The 22,295-nt window shown below is 41.0% G+C and overlaps 3 protein-coding genes across 3 annotated transcripts; all 3 read left to right on the top strand.

The window, feature by feature from the left end:
* Positions 1-71: 71 nt before the first annotated feature.
* Positions 72-7,194, top strand: acot11b (acyl-CoA thioesterase 11b). The gene is made up of 16 exons (XM_026343148.1): positions 72-354; positions 1,130-1,328; positions 2,485-2,554; positions 2,678-2,738; positions 2,853-2,954; positions 3,033-3,168; positions 3,271-3,424; positions 3,989-4,108; positions 4,221-4,359; positions 4,475-4,530; positions 5,244-5,310; positions 5,399-5,482; positions 5,790-5,923; positions 6,123-6,254; positions 6,377-6,503; positions 6,580-7,194. Exons 2-16 carry the CDS (start codon positions 1,139-1,141, stop codon positions 6,736-6,738), a joined length of 1,731 nt encoding a protein of 576 aa, XP_026198933.1. The 5' UTR covers positions 72-354; positions 1,130-1,138; the 3' UTR covers positions 6,739-7,194.
* A 444-nt stretch (positions 7,195-7,638) lies between these two features.
* On the top strand, positions 7,639-10,697 carry fpgt (fucose-1-phosphate guanylyltransferase). The gene is made up of 4 exons (XM_026343136.1): positions 7,639-8,136; positions 8,266-8,433; positions 8,554-8,646; positions 9,087-10,697. The coding sequence occupies exons 1-4, from the start codon at positions 8,043-8,045 to the stop codon at positions 10,499-10,501; spliced, it is 1,770 nt and encodes a 589-aa protein (XP_026198921.1). The 5' UTR covers positions 7,639-8,042; the 3' UTR covers positions 10,502-10,697.
* Positions 10,698-11,332: 635 nt separating this feature from the next.
* tnni3k (TNNI3 interacting kinase) lies at positions 11,333-21,580 on the top strand. Its single transcript, XM_026343124.1, has 25 exons — positions 11,333-11,417; positions 11,613-11,721; positions 11,882-11,967; positions 12,280-12,377; positions 12,574-12,684; positions 12,781-12,879; positions 13,046-13,184; positions 13,431-13,575; positions 13,655-13,759; positions 13,876-13,970; positions 14,071-14,220; positions 14,312-14,395; positions 14,487-14,543; positions 14,884-14,976; positions 15,060-15,117; positions 15,206-15,400; positions 16,369-16,473; positions 16,566-16,618; positions 17,295-17,347; positions 17,826-17,958; positions 18,448-18,557; positions 19,285-19,344; positions 19,440-19,609; positions 21,026-21,105; positions 21,308-21,580. The coding sequence occupies exons 1-25, from the start codon at positions 11,378-11,380 to the stop codon at positions 21,385-21,387; spliced, it is 2,508 nt and encodes an 835-aa protein (XP_026198909.1). The 5' UTR covers positions 11,333-11,377; the 3' UTR covers positions 21,388-21,580.
* The last annotated feature ends 715 nt before the right edge of the window (positions 21,581-22,295 follow it).

Here is a 22,295-nt window from a genome sequence, read left to right on the forward strand (position 1 = left end):
ATCCTGCACCTCACTTCCTACATACCCAGTGGCCCCTTTGAGAAGCTCGTAAACATGAGCTGCTGCAGTTCCACCTTAAAAATGTGGCCGTATCTGTAAACACTCCTGGGGATGGGGCTCTGTCAGTCTCTCCCCCTCCAGCGGTGAAACTATTTAGTAAAACTCTAGTGAGTGTATGTATGTGTGTGTTTATTAAGTTATAGAAGTGTTGAGGAATGGGTAAAAGGAAAAGAGGTATGGTCCTGTGGGGTTGCTGGCTCAATCTCAGCCAGCTTTAATGTTTAGTTGTTGACGTTCATCGGCCTTTAAAGGATTAATCTCCAATTCATCGTCAGCATAAGATCTTAAACTTGGGTAAGGCGATGCTGTTTTTTAATAGTGAAATACATTTAGTGTGTTTGCCGGCGGTGACTGTGTCATTTTTTTATTCTACTATCGCGGCAGGAGAATGGACTTTAAAGGTCACTGCGGCGCCTGTCATCGATAACTGAGCAGTCAGATGATCACCGCATGTTTGTCTGGAGCTGAAGTTACAAACAAACAAACAAACACCTCCACACCAACAAACACTTTGCATCTGAGCCCCTTTTAGCGGCATGTTTTGGAATAGTTTGTATGTGCGATCAAATAGTGTGTGAAGTCTGCTCTAAAAATACATCATCATGAACAAAAACTATGTAAAGTTGCATTACTCACAGTGAAAGAGTTTGTGCCATAATATGTTGTGAGGTACATAAATAGGCTTTCCAGGTTTTTTCATGGTCTTTGAGTGGAGCAATTCCTCAGACGATAAACTGAGTGGCAGATTATTTAAAGCGTCTTATGTTGCAGCACTTGGTCAGCTTTGGGGGGTGTGGGGCCTGATTCACAAAGGGTTTACTGAGATTTTTGGAGAGCGTTGCTAAATTAAACTTGGAGCAGGTGTTTTTACCTCAGGACATATTGCAGATTTGAGTTGGTGGTGCAGATGACTCAGTCTAAATGTATAAATGTACAATTTCTGCATTGTATTTTTACACAGTAATGTGGATTTACAGCCACGCTGTTTGTATAGGCTACCATAAGATAATCGGTGAACAGTGTCTTGGTACTACTGTAACTAATCTCTCTGTGTTCCCTGTCTGTACAGCTGTCAGCTATGACATTGGAGGGAAAAGATGCAGACACAGAGCTGGACTCTCTTTTTATTCAGGAGAGCGAGGAAGAGTACAGAAACCCCACTGAGGTGAAGATGAGTCAGATCGTGCTGCCCTGCCATGCCAACCACTGTGGGGAGCTGAGTGCTGGGCAGCTGCTGAAGTGGATGGACTCCACAGCCTGTTTATCTGGTAGGAGAAGGTCATAAAAAACTGGGTTCTAAGGTCTGCAGTGTTGTCACGATCATAATGTGGAGGGGTAGATCTTCCACAGTGTGGTAGCTATTACCACAAAGTTATGCTCCCTTCTGAGCTTCAGTCTAGACCTCGGAACAACCAAGAACATCTGGTGAAACATATTAATGTAAAAGCCCAGAGAGGCTGTAGAAAAGTTTCTTCTCACATAACAAATGCTGATAAATGCACACATACATGCCGTACAGTAGTTACATTTAAAGTCTCTGTAGATCACATTTTGACTACATGTAACTCATGAGGTAATATAACTGCCAGTTAACTGGATTCACTTAAGCAATAGATCATTTCTGATTCATCATATTGAGCTATATAAATAAAACCTGCTTTGATTTTGAACATATACAGTTGAAATACACAGAAAAACATATATCCATAACACATTTAAAATGCTGGGTACCATTTAATATTAAATTAAAGGGGTGTAAATCAGGGCTCCAGACAAACGTTTTCCACTCGTAGCACTGACACTTTTATCGATACAAATATTGATATCCAGGGAACTCAGAACACAAAGAAATTTTTCATATTTACGATCCTATTAAGCTCTAGGCAAATTTTCATTGCACAGTGCTTACTCAGTGATACTTGTCATCATATAAACTTGATATATGATGGCGATATAAAGAGTCATCATATTTGCAGACTGGTTTGGCACCTAATTATGAAATTTAATGGCACTGTCTCCAACAATAGTCACAAAATGTAAATACTGCAGCTTGGCGCCCTGTAAATGGTCTAGATTGGACATTTTCTGATAGTTAAAAGGTGTTTGTCATAGCATTTTTCACAGCATGTGTCTCATTAATGTGGGGGATACTTGTTTGCATCACATACCCTTTGTTCACAAACACGTTTCCCAGGTGCCGGTTAGAGGAGGAAAGATAGTAGACACACAACAAAGCATCAGGTTTAGCCACTAGGATATTTAGCTGCAGCTGTATTAAATTCAATGCATGTAAATTCATAACATGTCTGAAGTCTCTGTGTTAATCTACATTATTTCTGAGTTACATAGTTAATGATCATGAGGCGAGACTTTATGGCATTGTGCATCGCTGCCTAAATATGTGTGTAATCTCTCCTCTCCCAGCTGAGAGACATGCAGGTTGCTCCTGCATCACTGCCTGCGTGGACGACATCCATTTTGAACACACTATAGAGTAAGGTTTTGATGTAACGCTGCTCCAGTGGAGACAGAACATGTCGTATACATTGACTAAAGTGTTGATTGATTTGTTAATTATTCAATAGTAAAGATAAGATTCTCTGTGTGTGTGCTCCAGTGTGGGAAAGGTTGTCAACATCATAGCAAAGGTCAACAGAGCCTTCATATCCAGTATGGAGGTTGGTGAATATTGATTTGCATTTAACTACAGTGACAGTCATTTTATATTATTATTTATTATGTTTATTATTCATTATAAAAAGTAATGAAAGTGGTGATCTGTGTTTATTCAGGTGGGCATACTTGTGACTTGTGAAGACCTGTACACTGACAGGCAGTGGAAAGTTTGCCATGCCTTTGCTACATTTGTTACTAGACGGACAGAAGCTGGAAAGGTAAGAGACAAGAACTATACTGTGTATAAAAAGGCATTTCTTTTATCAAACTCGGGTTTGTGCGTTATGTGTACACAGGTACAGCTGAAGCAGGTGATTCCTCGCACACAAATGGAGCAGATGGAGTACAGCCTGGCAGCAGAGCGGAGGAGGATGAGGCTCATCCATGCTGAGATCATTACAGACCTACTGAGCAGCAGCACAGCTCAACTGGGTACAAGCTGTAGACGCAAGGTTTTATAACACAACACATGGCCAGGCGTCTGCATCATTTAAAACCTGGTTATGAAGCCACTTGTTTCTGCGCTGTCTTCAGGAGAATGTCAGCAGCACCAGGACGCTGTGCCGGCTGAGAAGACTCGAGTGGAGAGTGTGGAGCTGGTGCTGCCGCCACATGCCAACCACCAAGTCAGCACCTTTGGGGGCCAGATCATGGCATGGATGGAGAATGTGGCTACGATTGCAGCAAGGTGTGCACCTAGTATTTCCATTTTTCACAGTTTATTTATTGGCTACAGCCAGCAGTCGGTCAGCTTAGCTTAGCAGAAAGACACCCACCTACCACCACTTCTGTGGTGCTTTATATGGAGTCTTAGTATCACTGTGGGGTTGCCAGTAAACTGCTGGAGACCCCAGGAAGCCAGTGAACCAAGGCAAAGTCACAAAACCACCATAAACCCATCTTGTTAGACTTCAGTATTTGTACAGCTTAAACAAATGAGATAAAACATGTTAGTTTTACAGGTGCTGGCAGGTGGATTATGATGCCATATAGATTGATTCCCTTTGCTTCAATTTTTGTGTCTTTAAGGTAGTAGTAATGTAAGAGACGGGAAAGATGATATGCAGCACTTGATCCCGAGCTGGGGATCTGCTGCATATTATAGCCCTTTGCATACCTTACTCTCAGTAGGATAATGAATAGGCAAATTAACAACAAATGTCCTTTCATTTCTAGCTTGCCAGGAAGCTAGTAATAACAAAACAAACAAACAAACACAACCAACACTTTCTTTCTCTGTATTGTGACCTAGTCGCTTGTGTAATGCTCACCCAACCCTGAGGACCATAGACATGTTCCATTTTCGTGGCCCGTCTCACATTGGTGACCGACTGGTACTCAAAGCCATTGTAAATAATTCCTTCAAGCACAGGTAAGCCTCCACATAATGATCCATTCTTATCACACCAAGTTCAAAAATCTCACATAAATGTACAATAATAAAATGATAAAATAATAAAGGGCAAATACCTGCTGTCCTCTAGCATGGAGGTGGGAGTGTGTGCCGAGGCCTACCAGGGAGGAGAACCTCTGCGCCATATAAATAGTGCCTTTATGACCTTTGAAGTTCTGGACGGTGACAGAAAACCATGTACTCTGCCACGGATACGACCCGCGCCTGTGGTGAGTTTTCTAAGTGTCCTGCTGTTGCCATGGAGAGTCTGTAATGTGTAATACAATATAGAGAGAAGAAAAGAAGGCTTTCAGTAACTTCACATTTTATATGATGTTTTCACAGGATGGAAAAAGGCGCTATCAAGAGGCCATTGCAAGGAAGAAGATTCGTCTCGATAGGTTGGCGTCTGCACTTCAACCATCACATTTTGTCTGTTCTAGAGCATGACTGATGAATCATTATCCCTCAGATATGTAATAATGATTCACCTGTCATATGTAGACATGCAAATAATGCTGTGGGCTCAAAGGCTCGAATATATATTTTCTATCTCCTAAAAGACAAGACTGTCATATGCTTCTTTAAAATCGTCTTCATTACATTAGAAGTGGTACATTTAGAATCTAAAGCTGCTCTTCATCAAGCACAGAGAACTCATGCGTGCAACTTTGAAGAAAAAGTCCTCTACATAAGGACTTATCACAACAAACCTTACATGGAAAACACTATATTATAATATACTTCTGCAAAATAACCACCTTTATTAGACTGTACATCCCAGTTAAAAGCAATGGAGTTAATACTTGTCACCACTATTTAGTTGGTCTGGTGTCGTGCTACAGAATCCTTTGTTTACAATACACTGCAGCAGGACATGACTTGGCAGAGCAGCATATCACAGCTGTGCGGACTTTGGTGCAGAGTCTGTTAAGAATATTATTAAAGTTCATTGTTCAGCTGAGAAACACCAAGCCTCAAGTATAATCTTTATTTCTCTATATATATTTTGATAACCAAATGTAATGGATCACCCAGTAGCTACATGAAATGGTTCATATCGGTCGTGTTCTTTGTCTTTTTGTCCTTTTACTTCTGCCCCACTTGTTTACAGGAAATACATCATGTCCTGCAAGCAAACTGAGGTGCCTCTGTCTGTGCCCTGGGATCCAAGTAACCAGGTAATTTCTGGCCAACAGAGGGACACATGCTTAATAAAGCTGCTCAGATATTGCCGCTGTGAGTTCAGACAGTCCTTTGTTTTTTCAGATGTACTTGAGCTACAACAATGTGTCAGCACTAAAACTAATGGATACCAGAAACAACTGGGTACTAACTTCTGAGAAAAATAAGGTCAGTATTGTTTGTATTACTGTCCTGGACGTAGCTTGTTAAATAGTTACAGCTGTTGTGAATCCACCATGTTTTCTGATCGCTATTATTTTAAGCAAAATGAAAATGCACAGTTACAATGGCTGTGCTGAAACGAACTTGTGGATTATTGCAGAATAAGTCAGAAAGGTTGAGAATGACAAGACCTGAATATAGCCATCCTCGATAGATGTACAATTATCATGGTGTATGTATAATCTCCTATGTAATAGTCCTATGTATAGACATCAAACCCACAATCTCTTTCTGTACATGTTCTGTTTCTTAGGTCAGACTGTACACATTGGAGGAAAACCACATGCTGTTTTTCAAGGTGGAGATGCATGTCAGTGTCCCAGCAGAGCAAACGTTCCACCTACTATCTGACCTGAGGAGGAGAAAGGAGTGGGACAGACATTACGAGTCAGTAGCATGTGTACAGTACTCTAAGAAATGCTGTGTTTGATCATGTTGAAAGTTCACACTCTGCACTAATCCTGCAGCTAGTATGCAGACACAGCAGATAAACCTAATTTAGTAACTCAGAGGATGACTTGCTTATCTGATAGTAACAACAGTGTGAAGTTCTTTGCCAGTTCTTATTACTGTGTATTAACTGCAGGGAGTGCGAAGTGATCAACCAGGCAGACGAGGATGACACCCTTTACCGTGTAGCTACGCCCTCTGTCAGTAAAGGGAGCAGAGGCCAAGACTTTATCTTGCTTGCATCGAGGAGGAAGCCATGTGATGCCAGGTGTTGAAACATACTACATTGGTTCACCTCCATTTCACCGTACACAGTATATTTTTAAGCAGAAAGTAAGGTTGATAAATTAATTAAAGTTTGCTGATGCTATGCTCTTTTGTCCCTGTTAGGGACCCATATCTGATCGCTCTGCGTTCTGTCACTTTGCCCACTCACCCTCCCACTAAGGACTACACCAGGGGAGAGGTGCTCTGCGCTGGCTTCTCAATCTGGGAAGAGTCCAGTTTTCTCACCAAGGTTGTCAAAAGGAGAGGGGCATTCATTTAAGCATTCAGGACTCACTGTACCACATCTGACTTTCGTCTTGTTTCAGATCACATATTACAACCAGGCCACCCCAGGCGTTCTCCCCTACATCTCCACAGACATTGCTGGCCTGTCCTCCAGCTTTTACAGTGCTTTTTCAGCCTGTAGCCACTTCCTGGAGGCCAACAAGGACAGCCTGGCTGCACTCCAACCATCTGCACTGTGACCCAACAGCACTTCAAGCACAATGATCTCCCTATAAGAGGAACAGTAGCACTAGTAGGAGTAACTAAGTTCTTTGTTTTCATTACTTTTCATCTCTTGCTGCACTCTTAAACTAACGTAGTTGAACGTAAGTGAGGCTCTATTTCAGTAAAGTTTTGAAAGAATTTGCTACTTTGATCATATATTTTTTTTGGATTGGATATCAAGCCTCAATACAGTCAATACATCATGGAAAATGTTCTGTGCAATACTAATTTATAAATTTTAAATTAAAAGTTAAAAAGTTAATTTAAATATTTAACACAATCTCAGCAATCTGTTATCCTGAGACATGTTTTTAATGGCCAGTCACACAAAGCTAACATGGACATAAAACTAGTCTAAACTAATGAAGAGATGTCTAAAACAACCTCTCTTTATTTTCTACCTCCATGAATAAAGTTTCCAAGTAGTTTGATTAATCTCCAGTGTCTATTTATTTGTTGAGTACATTCATTTTAAATTCTGTAACAAACACAGATCATTAAACACAATGAACTGTTTTGAGGGAAGGGGCTTACAAATTAGCATTTCTTTAGATATATATATTTAAATTGTAATATTTTTGAGTAAGAAATAAACAAATGATATCAAAACAATCTGACAGGAACCATCAATCCAAAGCTGTCACTCACCTTTCACTGTTTACATTAAAGGCCACTCACACCCATGACACTGGGCCTTTTTAAAAAGGAAATGACCAATATAGTGTTTTTCCACCAGAGTAATTACATGTTCTTGTCAATGTGCAAATGGCTAAAAATTTATATTGTGTTTGGGAAAATTAAATTTCCATATCAGGAAAAACAAACTGCAATATAGAAAATAACAGACAACAGCTGCACAAGCAATACATATTTTAATCAGAGGCTAATTTCAGTTCAATTCATACATTTTAATTGACAGTAAATGGTTGTTTCTTCAAATTGTTTCTAGTACTGAACAAAATCAACTGAATTATTCTTAATTTTAAAAGTTTTTTAAGAGAACAGCAGAAGTTTTGTTTATTTTTCTGTACAACTTAAATCTCATGTGCAGCCATCAGATCCGTTGAGAATAACGAATAAGTAAATAAAACCTTAAAAAACAGGTGATTTTTTACCTTTTTCACACTGAGAAGTTGAAGTTTATGTGGCTATTGCGTCACCACGTGCCCGCTCACGTTATAAATATAACCCACCACGTGACTGCACCCGGAAGTACGTGAGCAGGAGGCTGCTGCTCTCTCACCGTGCTGCTTGTTTACGACCGCAACCAACATATTTAATGGACAAGAAAAGCGACAGTATGAGGCAGGAATGTGACAAAAGGCTGCAAAGCGCCACTAGAAGCAAGCTCAGGAAATTTGACTGTCTGCGTGGTGAGTTTTATATGAGATTTTAACCGACGGATGCTGTTCTGTGTCACTAAGTTTCTTGCTTCTCGTGTATTTAACTTAAAATGTCAAGTGATTAACCAGGTTATAACCCGTTTTATTCTTTACCTGGAGGTCGGGAGGTGCAGCCTGGTGAGTTTTGGGACGTGGTGGTTGTGACTGCAGCGGATGAGAACCAGAGAGAAGCTTACGAGCTGCAGATCAGTCTTAAAGTTGACAGGAAAGAGCTCCCCCTGGGGATTCACTACAAGGTCTTCTCAGATCCTCCTGGCTCTAAAGTAGGTGAGTGATTCAGATGGCACTCTGAAATGTAATTTCACCGTCCTCTGTTTGTGGCTGAGAGGGATCAACAAAGCACTGCATTATTAATAATAGTATTATTACGACCTTGTGTTTTTAAAGGGAATGGGGGCTCCACTCTCTACACACTGCAGCACCTGAATGACATCTATGGGAAGGACCTGGACAAACTGAGAGTCATCCTCATCCATGCTGGTTTGTTTAATTTTCTTTAACCCTGAATCAAAAATATAGATGGATAAATAACAAAAGAATTTATTAATAGTAATACAAATGAATAAATGCCATAAGAAAGAATATTGCCAAAAAGCATTGTTGTGCTTTGATCGGTTGTCCCCAGTTGCTTTTTATTTATGTATTGCCCTCCGTCCTGTGTATGACATTTTGTATTACATATAACGAAACATGATGTAAACATGTCCTTGATTGGAGGCACAAACCATCTGTTTTGTACATTTAAGAGTTTAAACTAGAATGAAATATCAAAACAAAAATAAAAAATATAAGATGTGATCTGAGAAAAACACTTAATGAGTAATCAAAAGCTCTCTATGAGGTGGCATGAGTATTCTGTTGTTTTAGATGTGGCACCTACTTTGTCCTCATTTCTCACATTTCTCTTTTTATTCTTTCAGGAGGCTTCAGTCAGCGTTTGCCCAGTGCCAGCTCCCTCGGGAAGATCTTCACTGCCATCCCGTTGGGTGAACCTCTGTACCAGATGCTGGAGCTCAAACTGGCCATATATGTGGATTTCCCTTCAGAAATGAAGCCTGGCGTCCTGGTGACATGTGCCGATGATATAGAGCTCTACAGTACTGCAGAAGATGAGATCGTTAGGTTTGATAAACCTGGCTTCACAGCTATAGCCCACCCCTCCCCACTGTCTATTGGAACCACCCACGGGGTGTTTGTATTGGATTCACATGAAAACTTAAATAACGCAGAAATGAAGTCTATTTCCTGTTTGCGATTTTTGCATAAGCCAAGCATTGATAAAATGCGAGGCTGTGGTGCTGTTTTAAAGAGGCAGAGTGGTTATTTTTCTCTCTCTGAAACTGAGTTTGTCTACACTGACAGCACCTATTATGTAGACTTTGATACTGCAAAATCTCTCCTTAATTTGCTGAAAGAGTTGGGGACTTTGCACTGCGAGATAGATGCATACGGGGACTTTCTTCAAGCACTGGGCCCCGAGGCCACCATAGATTACACCAGCAACACTGCTAATGTCACCAAAGAGGAGAGAGGTCTGGTGGAAATCCGCCAAAAGGTCTTCCATCTGCTCAAAGGGACTCCCCTAAATGTCATTCTCCTGAATAACTCTAAGTTTTACCACCTTGGTACCACATCAGAATACCTCTGTCACCTCACTGAGGACGTGGCGCTAAGAAGGGAGCTGGGCCTCCAGTCGTTTGCCTTCAGCGCAGACATGAAGGAAAGCTCTGAAGGGTCCTCTAGCAGCTGTGTTATGCACAGCATCCTCAGTCCCAGTTGCTCTGTGGGAGCAGGATCTGTGGTGGAGTACTCCAGGCTGGGAACAGGAGTCTCTGTAGGTAAGGGCTGTATCATCAGCAGCTGCTGGGTTAGTCCAGGCCTCTCGGTACCAGACGGAGTCTTCATGCATTCACTGTGTGTGAACAGCCAGGGCCGAACTGGGTTTGTAACGGTTTTCTTTGGGATTAATGACAACCTGAAGCACGGTGTGGAAGCTCCTGCGTATTTGGAAGGACTCAAGCTTTTTGGCTGTAGTCTTGCAGAGTGTTTGTCCCGCTGGGAGATGGAGAAGGAATTCCTGAGGTTTTCAGACGGCTCCTCCAGCTGCAGTTTGTGGAACACTTGTGTGTTTCCTGTTTGCACTGACCAACAGAGCTCATTCTCACTGTCTTTGGAGATGCTGCATGCTGCCATGGATGGCTCCACATTCAGCTTGCCCAGAGACACAAAACTGATGTCGATGCAGGAGTGTTTACAGTGTAAGAACCTGAAGGAGATGTTGGCGTTCAGGATGGGACTGTACAATGACATCACACAGAGGAGACGGAACAGTTAAAGCTGCTTCATTTAATTGAGATGATATGTTTTATAAGTTTAATGTTGTCAGATCTAATTAGTTAAGGACAAGACAGCATCGACTGTACTTATATTATTAATAATAATGTATGTTATGATTGAAAATCAATTGCTTTTTATTAAAATAAAGAATGATCTAGCTTTGGAAGGTTATCTTTAATTGTATTTATTGCAGTTCATTTGCAGTTTATTTATTTACTATTGTAATTTTGTATGTTTGTTTTTACACTTTTTTAATTAAAAATGTCTAATAAAAGTATATTTAGCTTTTTAGCTCATTCATACCATATTGTTTTAACACAGTCTAAACTGCTTTGTGGCTTTATATGTTTTAATACTGTGATGTTAGTAAGACTTTCATCTTATTTTTCTTAATAGGCCTTTTTAATTAGTAGTATCTAATAACACTACTAATTGCCACAGTGCGACATTCTCCTGCAAGTCACTATGTATGCTTTAAAATGATCAAAAACAGTTAGTGAACTAGTGACTAGTCTATTATTATTATTATTTAAAAGGTTAAACGTTTTCCAGTTTCAGTTCATCAAATAAACTTTATATTTACTGTGGCACATATCAGACACAGTGCAGGACACTGATCACCTGTTTTGTTTTACACTATACACACACACACACACACACACACAGAGTAACACAGATACATGCTTCCTCCCATTTGGCAGATCAGTTGTCCTAGTTGTTAGCCGTTCCACTCAGATGTGTTTATTTTTAGCCCACAGTCATGATCCCCCTTTATCTGGACTGGTGCAATTGTGGCAGAGTGAGAGATTGTATTACTGCTATACTCTAGTTCACCAAACTATACAGCACATATTACAAGAGAGGGATCCTATCAATGGGAAATTACAAATCAAGACCTTCCCAGACGTGTACAGGTAATAACCTTCGTGATTGTGGGAATGTTTTCTCAGAACTGACAACAGAGTTTGAACCTTACAATGTTATTCTTTGCTAACGTGGCATGAACGCAGAGCTTTTATCTCTATACGTATCTACATAGGTCATAATAATCAATCGAAATCATTTGATTCATTGTTATAATGTTAAACCCTGTTGATGGGTGTGTGAAGATGAGTGGAAGAAGAAGGTCAGCGAGTCGTACTCCGTGATCATCGAGAAGCTGGAAGACGACCTCAAGCTCAAAGACAGTGAGCTTGTGGATCTTAAACTCGCGTTCAGGTGACAAAGACATTTTAGTTTTTTTAAATTCACTTTGCAAAAGGCATTGCGTGAATTAAGTTTGATTTATCAAGTGCTGCTCCTTTGCCTGCATTCTTACTTTTCTATCAGTGGGTTTTCAGTTGTCACAAGCAGGTGATGTTGATTTTCTGTGGCTCAGCTCTGATGAGGCTTTTCAGAAGGTGAACTTGAGCTACCGAACACAGAAGGGACTGTCGCTGCTGCATCTCTGCTGCGTTTGTGGAGGTATGCATGACTAGTAGAGTCTATTAATAACTCCTCAACAAAATGAGACTGGGGCAGGAAGGATTACCGTGGACTGACTGGCATTATTGTCTGATGTCCTTTTGTGGTTTGCAGCACATAAAAGCAAACAGCAGAAATATGCTAAACAAAAGAGTTGAATATAAAGCTACTGCACTTTATGACTCCAACTATCCAGAGTTGAGCTCCTCCCTTGATTTAGCTCATTTTACTTTGTTAGGTAGCTGACAGTAAACCTGCTGTTTTGTTGAAAGAAGTCATTCTCCGTTGCAAACGTGATATCTTTGTGACCAGGTAACAAGGCCCACATCCGCACTCTGATGCTGAAAGGCCTGCGTCCTTCCAGACTGTCCAGGAATGGATTCACTGCGCTTCACCTGGCTGCTTATAAGGTCAAAAGCATTTCATTTCAAAACAGATTTCTAGCTGTAATGGACATCTTTATCGTGGTTGTTTCTTCTGGTACAAAGCTTTCTGTGTTTTACCACATGGTGGAGTACAAGGACACACAAAGCCAGTGTGGTTAGCTGCATGTCTGAATTGCTTGTCTGAGTTGGGATGGTGTGTGTATCTGTTCTTATGCCACAGGACAATGCTGAGTTGTTGACTGCCCTTCTTCATGGAGGGGCCGACGTCCAGCAGGTGGGATACGGTGCTCTCACTGCCCTGCATGTCTCTACACTGGCTGGGCACCATGAGGTGAGCATGTTTTGTTTTCGTTTTCTTAAATGCATATGAGAAAAATCAAAAACAGCCTTTCATTTCTTTCTTGATTATAACTTATTTCCCTCTTAGGCCGCAGATATACTCCTACAGCATGGAGCTTATGTGAATGTCCAGGATGCTGTGTTTTTCACCCCACTGCATATTGCTTGCTACAATGGTCACGAGCAGGTAGATTGTTCTGGTTAATCACCTGCATTGTGAACTCATAAAACTGATGAACCATTAGCTTTTGTATAAATACAAAATGGTAATATAATAATAATAATGATAACACTTTTTCCGCATGGATTCACACTCTATGCTTCACTGTGTCTCTCTCTTTGCCACCTTACAGCTGGCAAAGCTGCTGCTCAAGTTCGGGGCAGATGTGAATGCGAGTGGTGAAGTAGGTGATCGTCCGCTGCACCTGGCTGCAGCCAAAGGTTTCCATGGCATCGTCAAACTACTGATGGCGGAAGGGAGCAAAGCTAATGGTGAGAGTAATGGAACTCACGCCTCTGAGAGTACTTTCCTGTATTTAATTAGCATTCACTTGAATTAATGGCCTGTAAATGAACCATAACAACAAAAGGTTTACATACACTCAACTTGCCTTTGGTTGTAAAACAGCTCACCTACTAATTACCTCATCAAAGCGGAGGCTAATTAAATTCTGTAGGTAGAGGTGACTGCAGAAATGATTGTGTAACATTATGTACCTCTTCTTGTCCGCTCCTCAGTAAATGCTCAGGACAATGAAGATCACGTTCCTCTCCACTTCTGTGCTCGCTTTGGCCACCATGAGATTGTGCGTTTCCTCCTGCAGGGCAACTTTGAAGCTCAGCCTCACTCCGTCAATATCTACGGGGACACACCGTTACACTTGTAGGTGGCATTCTGTTCAGGTTTTGTAGATGACATAAAGTGTACATAACCTCTTATATTGATTGCTTTGCGCCATCAGGGCCTGCTATAACGGCAAATTTGCAGCAGTGAAGGAGATCATGCAGCTTTCTGGCACAGAAAGCCTTTCAAAGGAGAACATATTCAGCGAGACGGCGCTTCACAGGTAGTGTGTAGCATGCTGTCATATAGCCACAAAATACATGATGTTAGCCAAGGTCTCAATTATCTGCATCATATTTAACCTGTGAAGCGATGATAAGTACATATCCTGTCTCTCAGTGCATGCACCTATGGAAAAGACCTGGACATGGTGAAATTTTTGCTGAGCCAGAATGCCATGAGCATCAACCATCAGGGTAGAGATGGACACACAGGTGACTCTTTCTGGACTTAAATACTTTATGTACATAAAACTGATTAAACTGGAGGGTCAGAAGCAGTTTTCATTACCGTGTATGCTGTGACACTCTTTAGCCCTACACAGTGCCTGTTTCCATGGTCACATCCGCCTGGTGCAGTTCCTGCTGGACAGCGGTGCAGACATGAACCTTGTTGCCTGCGACCCGAGCAGGGCCAGCGGGGAGAAGGAAGAGCAGACCTGCCTGATGTGGGCTTATGAAAAAGGTCTGTTTGTCTGAATACGAGCTCAGACGTCAAAAGAACCAAAACAACACCAACAAAACAGTGTTAACAATTCCATCGTTGTGATTCTCAGGTCACGATGCCATTGTCACATTACTGAAACACTACAAACGTCCAGATGACTCCCCGTGCAATGAGTACTCACAGCCAGGAGGTGGTGAGTCCCCCCCCCCTAAACAAACTTATAATCTAGAAAGAAGTCACACATCCTTCCATTACTTTGCCTGAATATGTCTGCTCTCTTCCAGATGGGTCTTACGTCTCTGTCCCGTCCCCTCTGGGAAAGATCAAAAGCATGACTAAAGGTAGTGAAGCGAAGTGGAGTGAGGTGCATGTTTTCCCCACACTCCTCTGACAGCTGACGCGACACACAATGTGTATGTTGCCAAGGCAAGAGGTGTAGATACTGAGCATAACAGCCAGCCATTACCGAGAATTTGATAAAACACAGATTTAAAAACTTTAGGAATAAACAGAACAGCTTTTAGCCACAGTTTTAAAATAAGGCACCAAACTGAATAGTCTTCCTCGTGCAGACGTACCTGGAAATGAGTCATTTGATGAAAAAGAGCAGCACGGGAACGTTTGTGTGTGCTCCCAGTAAAGGTTAATGGTACATTGAATTGTACTCTTCACTCCTCTTAGAGAAAGCAGAGGTTCTCTTGCTCAGGGCCAGCCTCCCATCTCATTTCCACCTGCAGCTGTCTGAGCTGGAGTTCAATGAAATAATTGGATCAGGTAACTCTGTTCATACCTTTTGTTTTCATTTCAACTTTCAAATCTAATTACGTTGTCGCTAATCACATCTGTTTAACACTCAGGCTCCTTTGGACGAGTCTACAGAGGCAAGTGCCGAAACAAAATTGTCGCCATAAAGAGGTGCGTGTCCATACACTTTTCATCCATTCTCTGTTACCACTGAGAGAAGGTTTGATTATTGATTCAGTCTTCTCTCTCTGCTATGCAGGTATCGAGCCAACACGTACTGCTCAAAGTCAGATGTAGACATGTTCTGCAGAGAGGTCTCCATCCTCTGTCGACTCAATCACCCCTGTATCATTCACTTCGTCGGGGCATGTCTGGACGACCCCAGCCAGTTTGCCATAGTCACCCAGTACGTCTCCGGAGGCTCGCTGTTCTCCCTGCTGCACGAGCAGAAGAGGTGAAGCAGCACGCATGACAGCTCAGAGCTCACATTATATCACAGTGCCGTGTGACACACGCGCCTTCATTTCTTCACACACCTTTAACTTTATGACATGCAGCTATTAATTGAAACAATCTGCTTCTAATCCTGAGACTTTGCAGGTAAAAAAAGCATAGCAAGCAAACATCAGATGTACACTGAGCAAGAGAGTCAGTTGATTCATTTAATAGAAAATTACATTTTAATATTCCATTAACTATTTAATTTTCCAACTGTAAGAATTTTCTACTTTATTCATATATTCATATGATTTGAAAAATGAATCAAAGTGGGTTTTGAACAGAGTTCTTTTAAATCGTTACTTTACTACAACATACAGCATTAATCAATAATACAATTATCTACTGTACGATACAATTTCTAAAATTTATATAACATATATATATATAACATTTTCAATTTTTTAATTGCTGTTTCCTTTATTAGAACAGATCTAATTTAAGTTTGTTGTTGTATAAACTTTTATTTCTAGGCCTTTCTAATATTTATTCTTTCATATAATGTAAATATAGCAAATATATATTTATGTATACATAAAATATATATATATATATATATATATATATATATATATATATATATATATATATCCCCACACACTTTGACAGTGAATAAATCCTGCTGTACAGATCTACAAAGAGGTCAAACTATCTTAAGGACGTACGCAGCGAGTGTCGTGTTTACACAGCGCAGTCGACACTGTTGTTTCAGGTCTCGTTATCCTCCTTGGAAACGTCCTCTCACCGATCTCCCCCCCTCAGCCGAATCATCATTGATCTAGATGAAGTGTTCTGCTAACTGTGTGGCCAGGTGCTGTCTTTATAGACTGCCCTATTGATCTGTGTAAAGTGCTGTGTGTGATTGGCAGGGGCCATTGATCTGTCACTAAGTGGCTGCTGCTTTAATGATGTGTCAATGGACAGGCTTATTGACCTGCAGTCCAAGCTCATCATTGCCATCGATGTGGCCAAGGGCATGGAGTACCTGCACAACCTCACACAGCCTATCATCCACAGGGACCTCAACAGGTGGGTGACCCAGTAATACCATGTTTAGTGTGACCGTATTGACAGGCTGAAACCACTGTCATCATTGGGTGTAATGCATGTTTTCCTTGTAGCCACAATATTCTGCTGTATGAGGATGGACACGCTGTGGTGGCTGACTTTGGAGGTAAGGTGAAGGGTGATTTGGAGTGATTTGTTTGTTTAAAATTACAATAACCATATGTGGATCTACTCTCATATTAATAGCAACTTGAGAAGCTCTGTAGCTCCATTCAATTATGTAGCTTTGACAGAAGAAAAAAGGTTTGAAGGAAATATTTCATGATATAATTTGCAAAACAAAACAAAACATCATAAAAAGCCTCACCGTTGTTCAGTTTAATGCACCTAGAGAAGTTTTGTTGCAACAGCTTCACTTGGTCTGGAATAATTAGTAGCTTATAGTGCATAGTGCCTTCGAATAATATAGGTGTAACAGACATTACTGATTTAGTTTACTGATTTACTTACTATGTTTTCAGATTCATCATTGACCTATAAGTCAGTTGTGTCCATAGCATTTATACAGCACAGCTCTAAAATCATCTGTAAATATTAAAAAACATGAATATAGGACCGGGAAACAGACATGTTCTTAACATTTCTCACTTGTGCATATCACTATTGTGATATAGATAGTAGAAAAGGTCACGTTTCTGTTGGTTTCCTTTCTGTTAGTTCCTTTTAATTCTGTTAATTAGATTTTTAGTTAATTAATTTTCTGTTAAGAGGTTTTTGGCTCTGTTGATAAATTGTACAGCTACACAGTTGAATGACCAGTACGTTGTTCCTTCCCTCTGCAGAATCCAGATTTCTTCAGTCGGTGGAGGAGGATAACATGACGAAGCAGCCCGGGGTCAGTTCTGTTTCTTCTTTTTGACCAATGCAGAACATTTTGGGATCAGTTTGTTCTTTCTCTTTGGCCAAATACTTTCTCAGCATCTGCAGTGTCCACGGAACAATAAGGTGCTCTGTGTTAAACTGCAAACTATTATTTTGTTCAAGCCAGATATTCTGCTGGCACCTGCCATCAATTCTCCACCAGATAAAAAAACTAAACAAAACTGCCTTCATCCAGACTTTGTCTGAATGTGCTGACTCATCACTGTACAGAGTGCTTGGCCTGCAGTTTGGTGCTAAGTGTGTTATATCTCTTGGGAAATGCCTGTTGTGGAGAACTGCTTGCCCTTGCTGGGATGCAGTGTTTATGTCAGTAATTGGGGCTCATTTTGTGTGCGTGTGTGTGTGTGTGTGTGTGTGATGGCCTGACTTATTATCTTGAAATATCTTCGTGTGTATGTGCATGTATGTTTTGTCTGCGTGTGTCTGTGCAGAACCTGCGGTGGATGGCTCCGGAGGTGTTTACCCAGTGCACTCGCTACTCAGTGAAGGCGGACATGTTCAGCTACGCCCTCTGTCTGTGGGAGCTGCTTACTGGAGAAATCCCCTTCGCTCACTTGAAACCTGGTATTTTTCTTACTGTAGTAGAATGCAAACTGAGAAGGGACACCATAAGACACAGTACGTATGTGTATGTTTCACAGAAGACATTTTGTAGGAAAAGAACAGGTGTAAATGAAAACATAGATGATTTCCTTTTAGCTGCTTCTGTTTCAGAGTCACTGCCATGACTTACGGGCACATTTGTTAGAAAGCAGCCATCGTTGATGTTATTAGTAACACGTTCTTAAATGATGGTGTTCTTTTGATTTTCCACTTCAATGTTGGCATCAGCGACGGCCCATAAAACACAGTGTTTGAACCATGTCACTGAGACCAAGTCCATTAAATTTAACATTTAGATGGATCAAATGTTACGGTAAAGCTGGGTCGGTTTATGCCATCAACACTACTCAGAGATGTATCATGACCACAAATATTTAACTTTTTACTTAACAAATGGGCTGTCAGACAACACTGGACCTTTGTAAAAACCCATTTTAAATGTGTCTATAGCTGCAGCAGCAGCAGACATGGCTTATCATCAAATCCGGCCTCCGGTTGGCAACTCCATCCCCAAACCCATATCTGCACTTCTGATGAGAGGCTGGAACGCCTGCCCAGAGGTAAACTATGATCTAATATTCAATATCATTTATTACTATGTGAGCCAATTACAGTCAATTATAGAGCTGTACCTAACTAGGACTGACTCACCAGTCACCAGTAAAATCCTTCCATACGGTGTCAGTAGCTGTGAACTGAACACAAACTGAGGGTCTGAGAGGCAAGAGATGCTGAGTCAGCTGCTCCTGCAAACATATGCAGCAGTAATGAATGGGCCCAGTGATACATTATTGCACGGCTGTTTACATTTAGGAGCACACATGACCCAGATGATTCTCCCTCAGTGCTGTGATGTTCATAATTAGCCAGGCATGTTTTTTTTCTCGACCTCATTAAGACACATTATTGATGTTGGAACATTTTTCCCTGTGTGGTACATTTCCTTCCTGCTTGTCAGCTAAGGTCGTTAACCACCTGCCTGTTTATGCCTCCCTCGGCGATCGTCTCGTCACACACACTTTTTGTTAACAAGCGTGCGGCCACAATAGGCACAAAGTTTCGTTTGCTTGAATATCGCTCACGGTGCCTCAGCTGTACAGGGCACACATGATTTAAAGTGGGTCATGCTGCACTGTGTTTACAGGATATAAATAGAAAAATGTGTTTGTTTAGGTTTTGAAAATGAACTAACATTTACTAAATGACAGCGCCCGTGTGCGTTTGTTGTGGGACATTTTATATTTCACCTCAAGCAGGAAAAACAGTGTTGGCTTTTTCTTGCTTCAGGACAGGCCTGAGTTCTCTGAAGTTGTTTCCAGCCTGGAGGAATGTCTGTGTAATGTTGAGGTAGGAGGTCTAGTGTGTGACCTACGTGTTGTAATGCAGTAATTACATTCTCTCAATGAGGGCTACATTGCTGCTGCTGTGTGTTTGTGTGACAGCTGATGTCTCCAGCCTCCAGTAACAGCAGTGGCTCCCTGTCGCCCTCCTCCTCCTCTGACTGCCTGCTCGGACGAGGAGGACCCGGCCGCAGCCACGTGGCTGCCCTTCGATCCCGTTTTGAACTTGAGTACGCCCTCAACACTCGCGCCTATGCTTTCTGGACTCAGAGGTGAGAGAACCAAAGCATCTCCTCACAGACGCGAAGGTTGGAAGGGTGAAATAATAATTTACCACACAATGGCCGTATTCACATGAACCCAATGACCCAATTCACCAATGCCGACTTTGGAAAAATCGTAATCAGCTTAAACAATTAGCACGAGGTTTTGAAAAACCTGCTGCTGAGTCTTTTCTGTTTCAGTGACTCAGCAACATGTTGATTAACAAAAGGAAACTTAATGTTTCTTAACTGGCACATAATTAAGCATCAAGCGTGGCCTCTTACTTCGTCTAATCAGAGCAAGTGCAAAAACAAAGTACATGCACATGTGAATCTTATATATAATATAAAACACCCTGTTAACTGTCCTTAAATAAAACTACTGTATGTCTTAGGAGCTGAATCAGATAAAATCTCTGAATCTACAGTCAAACTTGATCAACAATTGTTTAAACTAATATAAGAATGAACACACGTTTGGGGGTTTGATGATCCATAACTCATCTATTCTACAACCTACTTCGATTAATGTCTTTCTCACAGTAATGTCACTAAAGCACTGTTATCTCACTAATTTGACCGTCTCAGCATGACATGCAGTACTGCTTAAATCCAATCAGCAGCAAGTAAACTCAAACAAACGCTGCAGCACCAGTCCAGTGTTGAGGCTCCTTAGTTGATGCTGGAACCTGCTGCAGCAAAGTTTCATTAACACAATTTAAAGTGAGTGACTTCAGCAATATTGTCTTAGAATAGATTCAGTAAGTCTGACTCAGGAAAATTTAATTAAATATGCTAACAAGAACTCCACCGACATCATGTCTGGACTTGTAGAAACAACTCCCTTCAAACTATTGCTATGCCAGAGCAGTTTAGATACTTACTGCAACAGTGAGGAGCGGCGTTGCTTGGATACGGAACAGGAAACAAAGGAAAGCAAATTCAATAAAACATGCACGGCATTTTAACCGACGAGGAAGGCCTCTGTTAGAGCGCTGGCTTCGAGCCTCTGCACTGTGTGTGTGTGTGTGTGTGTGTGTGTGTGTCAATGTGTGACAATAGTCGGAGCCTGGTAACACTCTGAGTCACTGTGACCCAGTAACCAAACTTGCACAAGGCTTTTCCTGATACTTGTAACCAGTGATTCTGCCACGTAAAAAAAAAAAAGCAGACAAAGTGTTAAATATCAGTTATCTTGTGAGGATAATGTTTCTGTGGTTGCTCCATCAATCATGTCATCAATTTTGTATACAGCACTCCTGCAGAGAAAGTGAGAGCAGCCTGGTCGAACATTACATATTGAATTACTTCTGCTTGTATCTGACTCCATTTGGTCCGTAAACGCAGGAGGAACTGCTGTGGGACTAGTGCTGTTTGGAAGTTGATTAATGAGTCTGTCGTTACTTCTTTATTTTAATTTTTCAGTGAGCGCCGTCGAGCATCTGGAGGTCTTTCACTGGAGGAGCTGAGAAGGAACATGCAGTTCTCTCCTATTGATCGAAACGGTTTGTGTTTAATACACATTTGTTTTATCAACACTGAATGAATATAGGCTCCACTCTTTGTTAGTTTTGGTCTTTTCTTGGATTTGATGCAAAGAATAAAATCACGTAACATCACCAGCTTTTATCTTTTTAGTTTTTAACAGGAGCCATGTTTTATTGTTTTTATAAACCATCTGTCACAGCTCATTTATCTCTTTTTCAGGCTACGTGTCCGATCCCATGAGCACCATGAGATTCTGTTCCTCCTTCAGCAGCAGCGGCAGCTTTGAGGACAGCAACTAAACCTGCTTGGAGCTCCGACCATTCTCCACCTTTTTATTCAGACGTAAATCATATTTTGGTGACTTTAGGTAAAACTGTATAAGCAGGCGGTAAAAGTTACTAAACTAAACTGAATTTGAAGGACACTCTCAGTTCACAATAACTCTAGCCCTTGATTATACTGGATTTATTTGTTACATACACTGAGAAAATGTTGAGGCTGTCTGATCCTGTAAATATGTTTTTGTGAACATGGTTTGAATAAGTTGAAAACACTCACACACTGTGTGCATTGTGTCCTTTTAATGTCACACAAAGCCACCGCTGTATCCATCTTAGGTTTTTATTTTTAGACCAAATCACACACGCGTCCCGTCACTGACACATATCAGATGAAAAAGTGAAGCTTCACAAACCCACACTAAAATATAATTTAAATAAAAAATCAGATGAAAAGTCAGTATAAACAAATAATAATAATAGTATGCATTTTTATTTTGTTTTGTTTTTAAGAGAGGTAGGGTTAGCAGCAATAATGACTAGATGGTGTCTGGATTTATTATTTCCTAATATTATAACGGAGCATTGAATTGTGCAAGTTATCTTAGGTGAGGTTAGCATTCCTGTGGTTTTGTCTGGACACTGTCATGTAAACAAATAGTTACAGCACTAACCACGACTTGTCACTTACACAGACAGCGAAATAACAGGTGTCGACAAACCTTTACCAATGTGCATGTGCGCATGTAAAATCAGAGGGGCAAACCAAGCTGTGGGAGTCCACAGCAACTATGAATTATTCATTTGCGAGTGTCTATTTACAGGTAATAGCAGCTGTATCTGATGCCTCACACAAACTAAACTGTGCCTCTTTGTTACAGTACCAACAATAGGAGGAGATGCTCTATTGTGAGTGTGTGACGCGGCTG

This window comes from Anabas testudineus, chromosome 4 (assembly GCF_900324465.2).
Source record: "Anabas testudineus chromosome 4, fAnaTes1.2, whole genome shotgun sequence".
NCBI lineage: Eukaryota > Metazoa > Chordata > Actinopteri > Anabantiformes > Anabantidae > Anabas > Anabas testudineus.